At 39.6% G+C, this 18,844-nt stretch overlaps 1 protein-coding gene across 3 annotated transcripts in view; it reads right to left on the reverse strand.

Moving 5' to 3' along the window:
• The window catches only part of FNDC3A (fibronectin type III domain containing 3A), a 53,382-nt gene that overhangs the window by 33,433 nt on the left and 1,105 nt on the right, over positions 1–18,844 (reverse strand). The window contains exons 2-4 of one of the 3 annotated variants that reach the window (XM_053374756.1): positions 11,875–11,940; positions 3,781–3,905; positions 631–706 (exon numbers count right to left, since the gene is read on the reverse strand). In XM_053374756.1, coding sequence (XP_053230731.1) covers positions 631–706; positions 3,781–3,873 — 169 coding nt within the window. In that variant the 5' untranslated portion in view covers positions 3,874–3,905; positions 11,875–11,940. Of the gene's footprint in view, positions 1–630; positions 707–3,780; positions 3,922–11,874; positions 11,941–18,844 lie in introns of all 3 variants that reach the window. The other 2 variants (XM_053374755.1, XM_053374757.1) reach the window with 2 other exon arrangements.

The following is an 18,844-nucleotide window of genomic DNA, read 5'->3' on the forward strand; positions in this document are numbered from 1 at the left end:
AAATATTAAGTTCCTTTATGCACTTTCAGATCTTTGTCACATCCCGCAGGAATTAAGGAACATCTCTCCCTCCACCCCCAAACTTCTACTTCCTCCAAAGCACCAGAAACTGACACAGAGACAGATTGCTGGGTGCACAGAAATATGCCCAGTGAAAATTCCCTTATGAAGTCAGACTGGATGAGTTCTGCTCACACTCAGGATCTGACTGTTTATTGTGCTTCGGCTGAGAAAGGTTTCCACCAGATCAAACTAGCAGCATGACCTTGGATTACACCCACCATGAGACACTTAGCACTTGGCTTCTCTGCATTAGCCACTTCAATTTATTTGCTCCATTAGGAACCTTGTGTGTTCTCTGCTTGTGGACTGGATGATTTAATTATGGACAGGGTGTGTGAGTGTGAGGAATGCATGCTGGTAGAAGAGTGACCCTGACTTGTAGCAGGTAATCAACCAAGATGAAAGTTTGGTCCCTCTGAATAAAAACTCTATATTGTCGCAAAATCATAAACATTGGATAGTATGTCCCAATCACAAGTATTTAATCTACTGACACAAGAAGGCATGCAAAATCAAATAAAAGCAGTTTCAGGTGACAAATGATATAAATGCATATGAATTCATCACCTGGGATACACTGAATGTGTCCATCTTCAGTTCTAATTGTGAAAGTCTCTCCTGGATTTACCTGTACAAGAATAACCTAAGAACAAACAAAACAAACAATACTTTCAATCACATCTGGAAGCAACACCGTTTCCCAGAACACACACACATGTGAAAATATTGGCAGTACAATATTAGTTCTAAACTGTTTCTACACTTAACTATTCTGTAACCAGGGATGTAAATATTAGTTGTAGCAGCCTTGTAAATAATCCCACAATTATTTTGTAGTAGACTTTATCTACCTGCCTGCTCTGTACACCTATTAGTCATTTATTGTGCGGGGGGTGGGGAGGTAAATGCTTTTGAACAGCTTTCCTGGCCACATTGAAGCAATTCTTTGTGCCATACACCAATTTTCTATTGCTTTGTGTCTAAGTGACTTAAGACTATTTACACAAAAAACAAACATTTCTATCCCAATTTTAGCTGCTTTCAAAAATTTAGGACTGGGATTATATTTCGGCTGCTCAACCTGTTGAAAGGCAAGAGTATGGCCACAGGCAACATATGAAATCTGCAATGGTCTGTCTGCAGTGGATGCCTGTTTGCTCCTGAGATAGTTCAAGGTGTACACTGTTATCTTCAAAGCCCTCAATGACCCTGTGCTCAGAGTATCTGTGGGAGTATTTCCTCCAATATACTCAAGGAGATGTACCACATTTGCTTTAACTTTAAATCATTTATATCTGCTGACTTTTTCTGGTACACTGGACAATTTAATCACTTTGGGACAGCTGTCAATCACCTTAAGCTACAATGACATCAGGTGAGCTGTTTTCCTTTGCCCATACAAACCGCAAAGGCTTAGAAAGCATGGGGTTTTGTAGGCACCACCAATCAGCTGATCAGCAATGAGTCATATATGATATCAGCTTGTGGGGCAGATGGGTATGACTTTGCTGAAACAGACTTGCTGATCCAACAGAAATGTCTGGTGGTCCTAATTAGGTCCATGGGCTAGAAGTTAGGGAGTGAAGTAGCAGGTGATATGGATCAGGCAGCAGTTGAGGCCCAGAAGAGCTTCTCTCAGTCAGAATAGATAATGTTGCACTAAATGGGCAAATAGTCTTCCCCAGTATAAGGCAATTTCCCATATAGGTTAAAATATTTTAAAGAAAGCAGCACCCTGAACTTAACAGTATCCATTCTGCAAAACTTTGTGGATCAATCATTTTTTAAAAATCAATTGACAGTAAACTAACTAAGCCTTTCTTCTACACACACTTACATTGTGACCAGAGAAGTATAGTGGCAAATTGCATGGTTTCCCAAGAATGTTGCCTCAAGCCAGAAAGACAGCTGAAAGTCTAGTACCCAAGAATGATGCCCTGTACTTGTTTGATGTGCCCAGAAAATGTGAAAACACATGCTGGAATTAGCCAAGGATAGCCAAGGATGTAGAAGGTGATTTATTGCAATATGCAGAAGTGGGAAGGGTTGTAAAGCATATTTTGCATCCGAAAGGTCCCAGGTTTAATCCTTGGCATCTTCCGTTAAGGCTGGGGAAAACTTCTGCATGAGAGTCTGGAGGGCTCTTAGTGTACTCAACTAGATGGATCAATGTTCTGATTTGACAAAGCCAGTTCCTATGTGCCTATGATTTTCAAAACATCAGCCACAGTTGTCTTCCTTTTCTACAAGCGTTTGTAGCCTGCAGCTTTCTGAATAGCTAATTAAATACTTTTCAAGCTCTGAATCAAGCATTTTGCCATTATTTTTGGAAAACAACATTCTTAAGGTTTGCTTCTCCCCACAGTGATTCTACAAAGTATGCTTTGTACCATGTTTATAGAACTAAAAGTCAAAATGAGCAGCTTTTCATAGAATTTAGAAATAGTTTTGCTAGCTTGTGCTTTGATTTTAAGCTTAATTTCTCTAAATATGGAAATGCTCTTTTTTCAGCGTGTTTTGTCTAGAAATGTTACAACCAAAGACAGAAAATGTACACTCAGAAAAGAGCCAAGTCCACACATATGCTGATCATATAATATGGACAGGAAAGGTCAATGATGACCTAACGCCACCAGAAAAATAATTACTGTCAAAATATGTTGTTCATACTGAACAAGCTTTTTCCCCACAAGAACTAAAAGACCAGAAGCCTTTGGATTATATCCAAATTAATAGTCACATTGAGAGCCTTTCTGATTACAGAGCAGGGTAAAAATATTTTAAATAATATAAACTTTCTCCTGCATGAACTTCATTGAAACAAATGCACAGACATTCCGAGGACACCAGGCTCTAAGACTATACAAAGGATACAATAAATAAAACATTTAATTTATTAAAACGTTCGACTTTGGAGTCTTCCCAGGGCTCCCAAAGCTACTTATAATGTGTCATAGGTGGCTGCTTTGGAGAAACTGAAGTCCAACCCCCAATACTAGCTCTCTACCTTCTGTTGCATGGAACTGGCTGCACAGAGAGGAAAGGCATCTTCAAGGTAGTGAAGAGAACCATGGCAGAAAACAATGTTGATGGATTTCTGTCCCATGAACCCAAGAGCCAACATTCCATGACTGTGTGTCACCATCTTAAAGATTATCCCATATACAGATCGAGACAGATCCAGATTTTAAATCTGCGCCTGCAGTTACGTGTTCACACAAGCCCTGAAGAATAAACTTAAGTTAAGGATAATTAACTTAAGACAGGCCATAATGTAATCCACTCACCTCTTGCAATACAGACACAGAATTAAACTCTCAACGCATAAGTAAAGCCAAGCTGAAGCCAAGCCAAGAGCATGCATTTTATGGCACTTGCTGAATTTACAAAACATATATGTATACATGTCAAATCCATTCTTGAAAATTAGCATGGACTTATTTTACTACATTGAAGATCCTTTTCCTCATTCAGTGTACCATTTTTTATTTTTTATTTATGGCAGTCTCATTATAGCCACACAAAAGAGGAGAACTGGTACGATTAAGGTAGCCATACAAACTGACATTGCTACAGGAGCTGTGTTACACTATTCCCTTGGTATATCTGTAATTACAGAGGGCATGCTCTGAAGACAATAAATCTAAGCGTTTACAGAGTAGAATGTCACCTCTACCAAACATTTTGGCCATTTTCATATCATGCTGGTCCACTTGCCTGTTGTGTGTTGTCCCCATTGACCATATGAGGTAGAAGTGGCACTTCATTCAAAGCGGGTGTGGCTTCTAATGGAGGAGGCTGCTCTGCCATTACAGCGAGAAATGATCATTCGTTGACAGTTCCTTTAAAAAAAATCACCTGGTGAAACAAAAAAACAACAACAACAGTTCCAACATCAGCAAGTTTTGATATTTTGGTTTGGAAACACAGTCTCCTGATCAGAAAAGCTCAAGCACAACAATTCAAAATGTCTGTGCAAGTGGAGATAAGGGGACACATCTTACCAAAAGTGCCCACCTTAGAACTATAATCAGCAGTTTTAAAAAGATGCATGCAAGTGCGACTCAGGGTTAACTAATTTTAGTGTTCGGATTACATTATGTCTGCTTCTGTTCTCTGTTAACACATCTCAACACAGAAAAACACTGCAAGAAGGGAAGAGCCCTCTGGGACAGAGTAGCATTGCTCAACAAGTATTCAAATTATTACTTTAAAAATATAACTGGTTGTGAAAAACATGCTTAAAACATATTTAGTTGCAGGTGGCAACTTGGGGGAGAACAGAACACATAGGTAGCATATTAGGCATCTTTGTCCAATTCTGGTTTCTAGCACAATGCGAGATTAACACTGTATTGCAGTATTATGAATGACTTGTGAGCTTCAGAAATAAATTTCTTAGCCCATCCCAAAGGCTCTGTCTGGGCAAGTAAGAATCCACAAACAGCACATTCCCACTAAAACATTTTAAAATTCAATCAGATTAAAATACCATTTAAAAAGTCCCCCACAGCCTGCCAATTTAACCTTCATCCCTGAAAGATAGCCCAGTTGGATACAGTCTTCCAAGCTTCTAAAAAACCATCACATTTGGGCCTTTGAGCATAAGTGGATGGCCTCCCATGGATGCTAACTTTCCGAGTGTAGGGAGTTTCTTTTACACAGGAGGCATGTAAATATATTGTCAGGGAACTGCCATCAGAGCCAAGAGTGGAGGTAAGGCTCCCCAACGATGCAGGAGAAGGGACCAGCAGGGAGAGAGAGAACACTTCCTTTGGGGAAGGAAATCGGCGTGACACCAGGAAGAAAGGGGAGCAGGGAGAGATGGCTCCAAGACTCTTCCACAGAGACCAGCGGGGAGAGCCCAGGACCTCCACTGGCCACGCCCACTCTGTGCAGAAGACTTCCGCGCAGGGAGGCTAGGCAGAGACTTGGCGTCAAAGAGCTTTTATGTTGGAAGAAGTTCAGGAAACGCCCACTGACGGATTCTGCCAGTGACTGAGACAGCCATGGGGAAAGGGCTGTCCAGCCAGGGAAAGGTTTAGCCAGACAACGTTGCCTAGAGCAGCAGCCCCCTTACGCACGAGCAACCCCAATTCCCTTTACATATATGATCCCCTACTTGCAATCTAAAGTGACACAGTCTTGGGAATGTATTGTGTGTTTTTCTGTCACATTTCAATCAACCTTCAAGTTGAAGCTGAAGAACTGCGTTCAAAAAGTGCCATTTAATAGCTAATGTCAAAAGTCTATTTGGATACAGTTAATATTGAATAGGGCTGCAAGACTAACATTATAAGACACTGAGATACTGAGGTGTACAATTTAAATATTTGGAAAGATTATGACCTAGTGACTTCCAAACCTACAGGGCAAAATCTGCTCTGCATAAGGATTCCACCCCTTCCCATCCCTGTCTGTACCCACTAAATCCACTATGGAAGCTGGTGTAGCATAATGACTAACAGCTTCAAAAGAAAAACAGAAAAATAGGAACCTGATTTTATTCTGAGAGAAACCCTGCTCCATCTACTTCTACAAGATTTCAGAAAGATCTTTCATTTTCATTTCTTCATAACATTTACATTTGTTTTTCTGCCTTTCCACATTGCTGAACACAAGATGGTATAAAGCCGTAGAAATAACAAAATATACAACAAAGATTACACATCCTATGACAATCCAGAGCAAATGAAGTCATAATAAAAATATGACTTTAAAATAAATAACTTATACAAAATTTCATAATCCATTTAGAATATATTACACAATAAAATTTACTCTAAAAATAGCAGCTCGTGATAATTAAACAGAAATTATCACTCTCAACAATTACAATAAACCATTACTAGACTATAATCAATAAAAACTAACAGCAAAGTCACAATACATTAAAAGCCACATAAAAAGACTGAATTGAGCAACAAAGTCACATAACTTTTTATTTGGAGGTATCCAGGGTGAGATCGAACCTAGAACTTCTGCATGTAAAGAATGCATGCAAAGAGACCAGCGAGCAACAGTCTCTAGTGCAAATCTTACCCCAACCACAAATTTACTAGCTGGTTTTAGCCCCCAACACAGGGATAATAATACCATTACAGAGTTGTTGCAAAGGTTATAATGATTACCTGTGTGAAGCACTTTGAACACTAGTAATAAGCTAAATCATGGTACAGTGGTACCTCAGGTTAAGAACTTAATTCGTTTTGGAGGTCTGTTCTTAACCTGAAACTTTTCTTAACCTGAAGCACCACTTTAGCTAATGGGGCCTCCCGCTGCTGCCGCAGCGCTGCTGCCGCAGCGCTGCTGCACGATTTCTGTTCTCATCCTGAAGCAAAGTTCTAAACCCGAGGTAATATTTATGGGTGAGCAGAGTCTGTAACCTGAAGCATCTGTAACTCGAGGTACCACTGTATTGCCCTTTACACCTAGAACACAAACACTGGCCTGATTCAGACAAAACAATCTCAGTCAACTGGTTTATTGGACTGGGAATAAATGTTCCTTCTCCCTCTTCTATCCTCCATCCTCCTGTGTACCATAATCCAAAATTTCCAGAGTTTGTTAAGTCACAGCTTCCTGTAATGCCCCAAACAGGAAACTGTAGCTTAATTACTGATTAGAAAGCATGATATGAAACCAGGAACACATCTAGGGAGAAAGAGAAAGCTAGAGGCAGCTGGAGTGGGTGGGGAGAAGGCCCAAAAGATTTGAGACCAGGTTCCTGTGCAGACATTCCCCTACTTGCTTCACACATGCTATAGCCAGGTCTGGGAAACTCCCAGGACCTAGAATGTGAGACAGCTAGGACAATAGCTGGCTTTTATTTCTTATATTAACTGAAGAAGCAGGTCCACTTCTTCCTCCATGTGATCTAATACCTTAGTATGTACTTCAAAGCTTAAATAGAGTATGAGTTGTATGTTATTGTGCTATTTACTGGGGCTATTGTTTTCTTGTGTTTGCTATGTCTGTTGACAGCTCTTGATCTGACATGATTTAAAACATGTGATTTGCATTGAGAGATCGGGTTTTTTGAGTAAACATCAGAAATCCATTATTAAAAGGCTGAATTTATAAGAGGCACATGTTACAATGTTAATATACAACACGGAGCTGTCCACAGCCTCATCAGCTGGTGTGACCACTACAGTTCACATAAAACCAAAGACCTGCCAGCTTTACTTAACAGAAAAGTCTCCAATAGCCACAATTGCAAAGCCTACTCAGAAGTACCAAACACCCTTAGTGCAGAGATTTCCAAACTGTGTATTGTGACACGTTTGTGTGTCGGCTGCAGTGTGAAGGTATGTCATGTGAATGCTTCCTGCACTCCTCCTGTGGCTAGAAAGGGGTTAGTTTAACCTCCAGTTTGCTAGTAAAATTACTGTATCGCAAAATGATGTATGTCTAAAAATGTGTGTCACCAACATGAAAAGTTGGGAAAGCTCTGCTCTAGTGAGTAATATTTATAGATAATCTGGGCAATCACCATTCAGAGTAGCCCTGATGAGTTTTTAAGAAGTAGTCTTTTGAAAAGCCATAGTGTGTTTTCCAGATTTTCACATCACAAATGTAAAAGTATATATTCTACTGTCAGAGGCAGAGCCCTTCTGCATACCAATTGCTGAGGCCGCTGTTACACTCAGGTCCTGTGTGCAGATTTCCCATGGGCAGAAAGTTGGCCCTTCTGAAAACTGGATAGGAAGTAGGAAAATGGCATAGGGGATCTGCTGCTCTCTCATCGAATTTGGAGCCTTTGGTTTGATCCAGCAAGGCTCTTATGATTTAAACATTTTCCACAGTGAAATCAAGGTTCTTAACTTTAGCTGGATTGCTCCCCAAATGTTTCAAAAAATAACGGGCACCAGAAGCTCATAATTCAGAACTACTGATTGTTCCTACAGGTGTTCTAATCTATAGATAGGCAGCACACATATAGGAAAGATCTCAATCTCTGTGTCATGGAGGTGCTCAGACCACCTACCCACTCTTCTCTAAACAAGACTCTGCTTACTTCCCTCCAGCTCTAATATTGGAGCCAAGCACTGGGGTGACCAGGAATCACTGTTCTCCCTACATCTCAACTTTGACATGGGAAGAGGGGGAATGGGAAAGGGGGGCTGTGCTGAGACATAGAGTGGGGTCAAGTAGAAGGGGAGCAGCAGGACTCCGGTAAACTAAAGTTTTGGCATGGCTACCAGTGCTGGCCAAAATATGTGAATCCCAATGGAAGCTATTTGGTCTTTCCTGGAAAAGGGCATATAACTTAAGTATAATGGTCTTAATGCTTTCTTGTATCTTGTGGCTCACAGTTATCAAAGCTAATATCACATTCAGATCTGGCTGTTCTGAGAACAAAGGAGGTTTACAAACAACAACATTAAATGAACTGTAGTCCAGTCCGGCAATCTCAGAGGAGGAACACTTCAGGGAACAGAAATGTCCTGTTCCTGTCCCCCCCCCCTTCATGAAGCATGACTATGCCTTGAAATATGGATTTTTAAATATCCCATACTTCTTTTAAGAATGTGTTTTCAGGTTGCTGAAAGATCCAGCTAGTACTGCATTTACAGCTACGACCAAGTCCAGCATGATCTTTAATTAAAAAACACACTGTTAAAAAGGTACCAAACTTTAAGAAAGGTTTGCATGTGAAGTAAGATGCCTAGAGTTGGATCATACCTGCAAGAAAAAAACCTTAGTAGTTTCTTTTGGGCTTCTGACTCATTGACCCCAATACTGAACTTTGAGAAACATACAATTCAGTATAACTCATGTTTGTCTGGCCCTGCAAATGCAAAGACAAAAATCCCCACAGGCAGGCATTTTTGAATAACCTATAATATGAAAGCAGTCATAGAAATAAGTCCCCATGACTGAAGACAAAGCCCTCTACAAACCTGAAACTTCTAGACCGCCTCTCCTTTGCTATTTCCCCCAGTTAAACACATCTGTAACACCTTGTTAGATTACTTTTGAAAGGGCTTCTCTCCACTACAGCAGGACCACACACGAACATTTCAGGCAAATTGGTTTCCATATTGCAAAATTCAAGGGAGGTTGGAAAAAAAGACTTTTGACAGAAACCCCGTTATAACTTAATTTCGGGAAGGAGGGGGTGGCATGGACCATCACCTCTCCATAATAGCAATCTGTTCATAAACTAAATATATGTTTTTATTAAATCTTTAGAAATAATGTTAAATGTTTCCCAAGGGAGATTATATGCACCCCTCTTTTGCGTATAATATTTGGCTTCCATCCAGAAAACTACCACAGGTTATGTTGAGACACTGGACATGTTTCTTAGGTATTGCTCAACAAGTACAAATAGTCAAACATTTTCTGTGTTCACAGATGGAAAATAGCCACATAATTAATATGTGAAACAGCTTTGGCTGTGGCAGGGATAAACCACTGCAGGGTTTTTTGAAGAAACAAAACAAAACATACAATTCCTGAAACACTCTGAAGTACAAGAGACTTCCTTGTAGATTTCCTTATGAACTATGCTATCGCTCCATATATATATATATATATATGTGTGTGTGTGTGTGTGTGTGTGTGTGTGTGTCATCTACAAAGATAGAAGTCTGCAGAAGTGTCTGAAGCAAAATTATTAGCTCCGTATTAGCATTAGGAGATTCATTTACCACATTATTATGAAGATCTGTATAGGCTTAAACTTGCCGCAAGCAAACTTAACTTTCCAATGCAATCATCTAGGATGAGTCTACCTTGCAGTTGAGAATCCTGGACTTCGTTTCCTCTATGCCCCATAAGCTAAGAGGAACGGAGTGTAATGGAACCATGGGTGAATAAGACTGGCTGTCATTTATCCAGATCCCATCAAGAGTTCTCTTTCATATACCCCACAATCACATTGAAGGGGGAGAGAAAAAGTGGACCATTTGCTTTGCGGGAAGCTCAACAGGTTTACTAGAATGGGAGATGCACCATGTCAGCCACACCCCATGGTATTGCTTGGCTACAGTTGTAACTGCAAGTAGTAACAGTAAAACAAATAAACAGCTAATTTCATTTGAAAGCAAAAAATCAAGAACCATTCAGGACAGGACTTCTACAATGGCTCTAGCATTGTGGGTATCATCTCAAAGTACCATGACCGAATATTCCAGGTGTGGGGAACCTTCAGCTCTCCATATATTGCTAAACTACAAATCCCATCATCACTAGCCACTGACTATCTTTGTTGGGGCTGATGGGAGTTGTATTTCAGCAACACCTGGAGGGCCAAAAGTTCCCCACCCCTGAAATATTCTCACAAATCATCAGGTAGGATTTTAATAATGCAAGGAAGGGAGGGAAGAGAGCAAGCTACCTCGAGATCTTGAAGAGCTGCTGCCAGTCAATTGGCAATACTAGGGCAGGTACACTAATGATCTGACAGTGCAAGACATAGGATTGCATTCAATGATATTTCTATTCAGAGCAGACCCACTGAAATTTTTGGACATGACTAACTTGGATCCATTTATTTCAATATGTTGGGGGGTTATTGGGTTGTTTTTGTTTTTATTTTGATTATGTATTTTGTGGTTTTATATTCTGATTTTATCCTGTGACCCACCCTGAGACCTGCAGTTATAGGGTGGTATACAAATTTTAATAATAATAATAATAATAATAATAATAATAATAATAATAGTTCTACTCTAAGTAGAAATAACTTAACTACAACCAATAGCTCATTATTACCTAGCAAAAATATTATTATTCAAAACAAAATGCACCAATTTACAAAGTCCAGCACTTTTTCGATGAATAATTTTGACTTCCTGAAAAATGGTACTACAATTTTACAAGGAATATACAAATCCCTTAGTTCAGGGAAGTGATGGTCAGGATGATAATCCAATATGGAAGATTTGTTCATCTCACTTTTCCCAAGAGTGAAAGAATATATGTACTCTGCCTCATTTTTTTAATATCTGGATTCAATTTTAAAGGGCATTTTAATGCATCAAGAAGTCTCATGCTTATCTTTCAAAAATTATCTGACTCAGCAGGAGATCCATACTTTAGCAGAACTGATTTAAGCTTAAGAGTATGGGACACTTCTTCACCCTATTTATATATAGCGTACTGTACTTATGGAGACCCTCACAGCAGCAACTTGTCTCTCTTTCTCTTCATTTTACAACTTCTGTGCCAGAACTGTTAGTGACTCATGGCCACATCCTGTAGTGCCTAACAAATCCTCCCCCAGATAATCCTCTGTGAATTCTCCAGAGAGCAAGGGACCTGAGGCTTAGGGGAACCCTACATGCTGAACACAAACACTACCAAAGTTTAAAATAATAAGACTGGGTTATTAATTTTCCCAGCTTGTAATGTCCACATATAGTCCAAGGAAAACTCACTTGACTTTAAATACTTTTTCTGCTTATAATTGACACTGATGTTATGATTTTGGTCTAGCTGCTCAAATATAGCAGCAGCCACTGCTACACACTTAATTATTCTCAGTAAAACTGTAGCTTTAAAACGAAATTTTAAAAAAATGAAAATCTAGTTATAGGGTAATACCAACACTCCATCTCAATCAATTGGATCGGGAGTTTCCAAGCAGAAAGGCTCAAGAGCATGCAGCATCCAATATACAGCCAAACTCTGGTGAAATGTGGTTGGTTGGCTGCAAGGGACAGCCAACTGAATCCTGATCTAAATGAACAACAACCCAAGATTGGGTCATACCATTTGAGGGGATGGGAAAGAAGAAAGATGAACTCTCTAAGTCTTCTGTGGGAATGATTCCTGGGTGGTTGTTCCATGGCTGCTTACCTGCTCCCTTTGCCTGGGTGGAGTAGAGCTTCACTGTTTGGTGCTTTGGTGCTGAATGATCCTTGCCTACAGTTGTGACATAAGAACAAAATAACATAAGAAAATGGCCCAACTTTTCCAGCAACCTGTTCTCACAGTGGCCAACCAGATGTCCCAGGACACCTCTACCTTCCTTTCCCCACAAAGTATCATTTCCCCAAGGTACCAGGTAGAATGGATCAGAACTAGACAGGCAGGCATTTGTGCATCCAACTGCAAAAGCCAGAAATGTAGGAAGGGAAAGCAACCTATTTGCCCCACTCTCAAACTTTCTAGCTCAGAATATAAGGTGGGGAAGAAATGGAGGAAAGGGAAAGAGGAAAAATAATGGGCATTATGTTAAAAATATCATTTTGTATGTACAAAGCAATGTATTTAGGGGGGAAAGTGGGTACTTTTCTTAAATAGAAAACTGGAGAAAATCCTGAGCTACTAAAATGACTCTGGCACCCAGGACTTCTAAATACCGTACTCTCCCTTTTCCTTGTTTTATTTTGTCATCTGGGGCTGTGTGGGGAGTGCCAACCAACATTATCTCTGCGTATAACCAAGTGCCAAAGAGAAGTGTTGATAAAAACTCAAGTTATCAAATAAAACACTCTTCCTAAGCTGCAATTCTCATTACCAAAGCAAAGGCTCATTTACAAACACTGGCTTGCCAGCTGCAAGCTAGACTCCCCCATCCCAACTTCTAAGGCAAATGAACTTTGCTTATCGGTGAAAAAGTACATTAAAGCCAAAAGCATGTTACATTTGAATGAGATCATTTATAAGAACAATACTTTTTCTACATCTAACACACCCACATCCATGCAGTGTGTACTAAAGTAAAATAGTGCGCAAAATGGTTCGAAGACCCCACTTAGATAATATGTTTCTTAGGACATTTGCTAGTCTTTAGTCCTCTTTGTGATTTATTGCAGTGAACTAAGACAGCTACCCTTCCAGAAACCAACATTTTAACAGCTGTAGCATCCATGGGAGTGTGATGAAACTGTGTTTAATTATAATTTCATTTTAAAATATAGTTCACATTATTTAGGCAAAAGAGAAATGGATTTTAATGGGGCTTTTATTTTATTTCTTAAAAATCAATAGTAAATAAAAGCGAATTGACCTTCGTTTCAAACTCAACAAAGCACCCAAAGTGAATTCTAACATTATATTAAAGCAGTCATGCAAAATCTGTAACTGAAACAGAACAGGCACTAAATGTGAAATGAGTCAACAGAGCACTGGCAAAAAAAGTCAACACAACCTAGCTAAATGCCAGCAAGTTCATTTTAAAACAAAACCAAATTTAAAAAAGAAAGAAAATTAAGTTGTGGTAGCTGGTAGGCATTATATAGAGAAGGAGCCAATCAAATCTTCCACAGAAGCCATCCAACCAAGTAGGTGCTGAATCGAAGTAAGCTGGTGAGTTCACCAATTCCAAAGTTAAATTATGGAACAAATTAAAGCAGTAATTCCCAAAATGTGTGTCACAAGAAATGCTTAATTAAATATGCACTGAAAAAATCAAAACCATAATTTGAGATACAACCAGTGTCTGTATCTTGAATGGGGAGGATTTATACAGCACTGGCACCATTTCTCTGTTAATATAGTACTAATGCAATCCAGAGGACAGAAGGATTCAGCAGAAGATATACCAGCATCACATGACAAAGCCCACACTGTAGCTGATAGACACAGATTAATCCCTCATACATCATTACTGGCAAACAGCAGGATCCTAAACCTGAAGCCAGCCCACCTGTGGAAAGGGGGGTGATAGAAACTGGGAGGCAATATTAATGTGACTTTCCTTCAGTTGCAAGGTGGACACTTGACCACTGTTCTTGTAGTTAACCCTATTAATCTAACTAGTACTCAGTCAAGAAAGGGAATATGTATCTTTTTAGGGGCAGAACAGTTAGCATCTAATGTTAACCCCAAAAATTAATGTGCCATCAGAAGTTGGGAAACATTGCTTTAAAGGGATCATATGGGGGGAAGATTTGACTAGTCATTCTTATGCTTACCCATGCCCATCTATTTCAGATTTCTCAAGCAATTATTTCAAAGAGAACAAACATTACTATACATTTTATTATTTATACTTTTCAATACCGTCAAATATATATAAATAGATATAACAGCCCTACGCATTTTCACCCAGAAATACAAAATACTATGTCAAATGAATATAAGAAGTATGACTCTCAAGTTTCTACTAGCTATTTCTAAACCGCTAATGGAATAACTAGACTCCCAAATTCTTAGGAATAAGCATTAGATTTCTAGACTGTAGGCAAACAGTGGTGTTTTATTTGAGGCTTGATTGTAATTTATTTTCAAAATAATGAGAAATTCATTGAAAAATGTGGAGTGAAATATTTAAACATATAGTAAGTAAGTCACATGTACACAGCTGTTCTTTACACTGAAATGGGACCAGAGATTAACAAAGAATGGAAAGTTTGATTGGCAATGGGAACATTCAGTAAGGTTACACTGTTAACTAGACTGAATGATTCTTTCAATAAAATAAAATAAATATTTTATCTGGCATTGAACTTCAGCGTTCAACCCATTCACATTGCAACATTCAGCATATGGCTGCCAAAATAGATCTTCTTTACCAGCATCAACTTCAAAGTACATCAATTAGAGTCCAATACAGCTTGGGAAAAGATTAAGGATGGGGTATTCAAATACCAAGGAAACTAGTATGGCAGGACCCAATTCAGAAAGCCAGGACATTTTTTTTTTTGCAATTGGCTGCAGCTATCAGACATGATAGCTAAATGGAACCTGGGGATCAGAGGTGGCATTTCCTCAAATATCAGCTGAAGGGGCAGGGGCAGGAAAAGTACAGGGAATATTGTTGTGTTCATGCCCTGCTCTGGGCTTCCCATTCCCACAGGATGTTAGAATATACTATTGTGACTAATTTATCCAGTATGCATAGTGCTTTTCAGAGTACAAAATGACAGGTCCCTCGCCAAGGAGCTTAAAATTCAACATAGGGGATAAAGTGTGTGCAGTGGGTTGGGGGTGGAGGCAGCAGTTCACAAGGAAATAATTTGTTTTTGCTGTAGGCCCATGTACAAGGAAACATGAGAATTAGGGGTGAGTGCCAAAGGATTCATGGAAAGAAGATGCACCCTTTGTTTGCTCAAGCAGGGTTGTTTTACCATTCTGACCATCCAGGCTACTTACAGAAAGGTTTGCCTGTAAGACCACACATTTCTAGATCTTCTGGTCACTTCAGGGGCACCAATGGAAGGGGAGACAGTATTTTGTAAGTCTCTGCCACCCTCAAGCAAGTGTGCTTACCAAGCAGTGCATCCCTAACCCCTCCCTCACTATTCTGTCTACCCACCTCTCAGTTCAACCTTCCGACCTGTTCATCCATTTGCCAAAGTAAATGTTTGTGCTGATGCAGTGGAAGGACCCTGATCTGCGTGAGATCATTTGTGTGCAACATCTGTGCAAATCTGAGGATCCTGGGAGCTCCCATGGTGCAGCCTTTTCGAGCAATCAGATTGCAGAATCACTAAGAAATGGTGTGTCCACACTGATCAATTTACACAGAAAGGCTTGTGTTAACACGAGTGAGGGAATAAATTATGGCTGCCTCCACAATAAGCTCTTCCAGAATGTAATAAAGAGTTCAGTGTGTGTTCCTCACCAAGGAATCCCAACCTTTTCATTTAAAGTCTGGTTTGCAGAAGAGATAACAGCTGAAAACTAACCACCTTGACCTTGGCAAACTTAATCACAACATGTCTTTTGAAGCATTCTCCAAAGCAGGTGAAGGGAGGAGAGTAAAAAAGCTTGTTTCAGGGGGAAGTCTATGTGCAATGACAAATTCCTTTGATAAATCACTAATGTCATTTTAATTAGGCTACACAGCAGGCTTTAAAATAAATAAAAAAATGTATTCCTAAAGGCCACCTGAAACCAATATTGGGGTGTGTACAGAATGGTTCCTAACACTTTGCACCAAATGATCAATTATGCATAAGAAAGTTCAGAATACATACTGGTTATAATCAAGTCTTGGGCTGCAATATCATACAGATTGGAACCAGAGCCACATTTACACCATACAGAGTTAGAAACTCAGATATATAAGCTAGGTGCCAGCTGGCTCATTAAACCAAGGTTGCAGTCACCAAAATGGAATGTCCATTTGCCATTTTGGGATAAGACAGCTTGAAAGTCTTATTTTTCAAATGATGGACTGACTATGATTGATTCTCAGTTAAGCATCTGGCTTGTTCAGATGATAACCTTGAGCTTAAGAACCTTGAGACCTCAAAAAAGAAATGTCACTTGATCCAAGGACAGTGCACATGTATACTGGCCTATTTCGAACTCTTTCTTAATGGTGACTGCTCCTGCTCAGACTTCACAGAAAAAGCAGTTTGGTTCCAGAAATTCATTCTGATTGTGCAGATAAAATATAGCAGTTAAATTTTTACAGGGTGGGATATTAGTGTGTGAAACTAGTCCAGGTCCAATGATCCTCAAATGGTGGAGATGTCAGGCGTCATCCTGGCACCCAGGCATCTTCACATGGTCACAAGTGGTTGAAAGTCAAGTGCAAAATGTGCCTGGCACCTGGCTAATTTTGAACACTGATATAAGCATTATTATACAATTTTAAACACTCATGGTTTCTACCAAATAATTATGGGAGCTGTTGTTTGTTAAAGGTGCTGAGAGTTGTTAAGAGGCCCTTATTCCCCTCACAGTGCAGCAATTCCAAAAGTAATTTTAGTATGCAATCTTAAGTGTCCTGTTCAGAGTGAGTGTGTGTGTGTGTACATGTGTGCACAAAGTAGTAGATGAACCACCTCTTCCAAAGACCTGCTGGCATGTACCACCCAAGGTGGGACTTAACTCTTTCTTATTGCATGGCATCTTATTCTCTCTCTTCCTCCCCATCCCCACTAGTTCTACATGGGGGTGGGGAGGGAGAGAGGGAGAGAATTGAAAAATAAGACCCCACTGATTGATTTTTACTATTCTTTTATATTGTAAAGTTTAAATGTTATTGTTTTAAGTTTGTTTTGCTTTATGACATATTATTGCTATTTTAACTTTTTGTAAGTTGCCCTGGCAACATCAGTGGTCTTTGACAAATTACTAACCTTCAGCATAACCAGCCTCACAGTGCTGTTACAAAGCTTAAGGGGTTACTCAGAGCTTCACAGAAGTGAGAAATAATATTTATATTTTTTTTAGGACTTTTCTTACATTAGAGGGAGTCGCAAACATCACCTCAATAATTGCCACAACACTTCCCAGCTTGTAGCTACACCAACCTCTTAATAATCAACTCTAGTTGGGTGGAGGGGGGGCTAACACACAACTGAAGCTATCAATTTACATACCCAGATTAAAATTAAGTTGGTTTCTTCAAATGACAAGCTTGATAAATCTTGGAACAATCAGGCAATATAACAGAATCAAAGATTATACTATGCTGTTCTTCAGCGATCACAACATATCCAGTGTAAATCTTTATGGCTCAAAGAGATGCAACTATACTTGAACTCTTATTATTATTTAAACAGCTTGAAATCACAAGAGTCATGAGCCTATTGAAAAATCACTTGGATTTCAAGCTAGCGTTATGGCATATGTAGGCAGGTATTACTTTTTTAGTTTAAATTACAGTTTGCCATCGTAAGCATACATATGTATTTACCAGCATAAATGTGTGAATACTGAACAAAGCATGCATTCTTAAAAATTCAATAATAAAAAGCAAGTATGTTTTATACAGCAGTATGAAAGAAATAGTATAAAGGCAAAAATATAAACATTTCTTCATTACATTTGAATACAGTAAAAGCTGGAAATGCACATGCATGCAAACAGGAAACACACACAAACAGTATGAGTTAAGTACACCTGCCAGCTTTTGCATCATCGACAGCCAAATGGCATGATTACAGGACAACACACCACTTGCCATATGTTGAGAAAGGGGTTCTGCAAGATTGGGGGTTTCCATCAACTGAATCACAAGCCCTACGAATTTAATAACAGAGAAAAAGAGGGCTGATGACTGCAGTTCTGTATAGCTACCTATTGAATAATCACAACAGTTTCTGCCTTGACTGCTGAACCTCTGCTACTTCAAAAGCCAGGAACAAGCATGGGGTAAAAATACTCATCTATCCAAATCTGCTGGCTACAGTAACTACCTTTTACACAAGAGAGAAGTTCAGGAAGGTACTATACAGTATATCTAAAAGCTGTGCACTCACTCTAGTCAAAGGGGAATAGCCAGAAGGCTACGTGGCATTCAGACACAGCAGCACCAGGGGGAGGGGGAGGGGAAGAGAAAGCAGAAGAGAAGAAAGGAAAGACATCACCTTTCCGTGCCCCCGGACTAATAATTTGCAGCAGGTAATAAAAGCAAAAGGAAATATCTGATTGCAGTGCTAGAACAAACCCTTCCAAAAAGGAGCAGTGATCAATAGAAAGGTCAGCTTTCTAACTGGGATACACCGGAGTATGCTGAGGGGGTGGGTGGAGTGAAGAGGGCACTAAAGGGGACTTCCTGCAACATAGCAGAGATTCAAGTTGACATGGCAGGTGTGCAAAGTTTAGGTCTGACTGCTGAACTCCACTACCGCAAGAGAACAATAATATGAGCTCTTTTACATTCACCTACTTCTCAGGCACTTCATTGCACCCATAAGCACAAACCCCCTCGAAAGACTAGCCTCTTTCAACTACCTGCCATTTGAAACACAAATCCGCACACCTGAAGCACAAACAGCCCCGGCATCCTGCATATGGCTCCGTGCACAAATCCAACGACTGAACATACAATACATCAGTTTTGATACCAGCATCTGAATCAAAATCAGTTTGCCGGAGGCCAGTTTCTACACAAACCCACTCAGCAATTCTTGCAGGCCCA

Source organism: Podarcis raffonei, chromosome Z (genome assembly GCF_027172205.1).
Source record: "Podarcis raffonei isolate rPodRaf1 chromosome Z, rPodRaf1.pri, whole genome shotgun sequence".
NCBI lineage: Eukaryota > Metazoa > Chordata > Lepidosauria > Squamata > Lacertidae > Podarcis > Podarcis raffonei.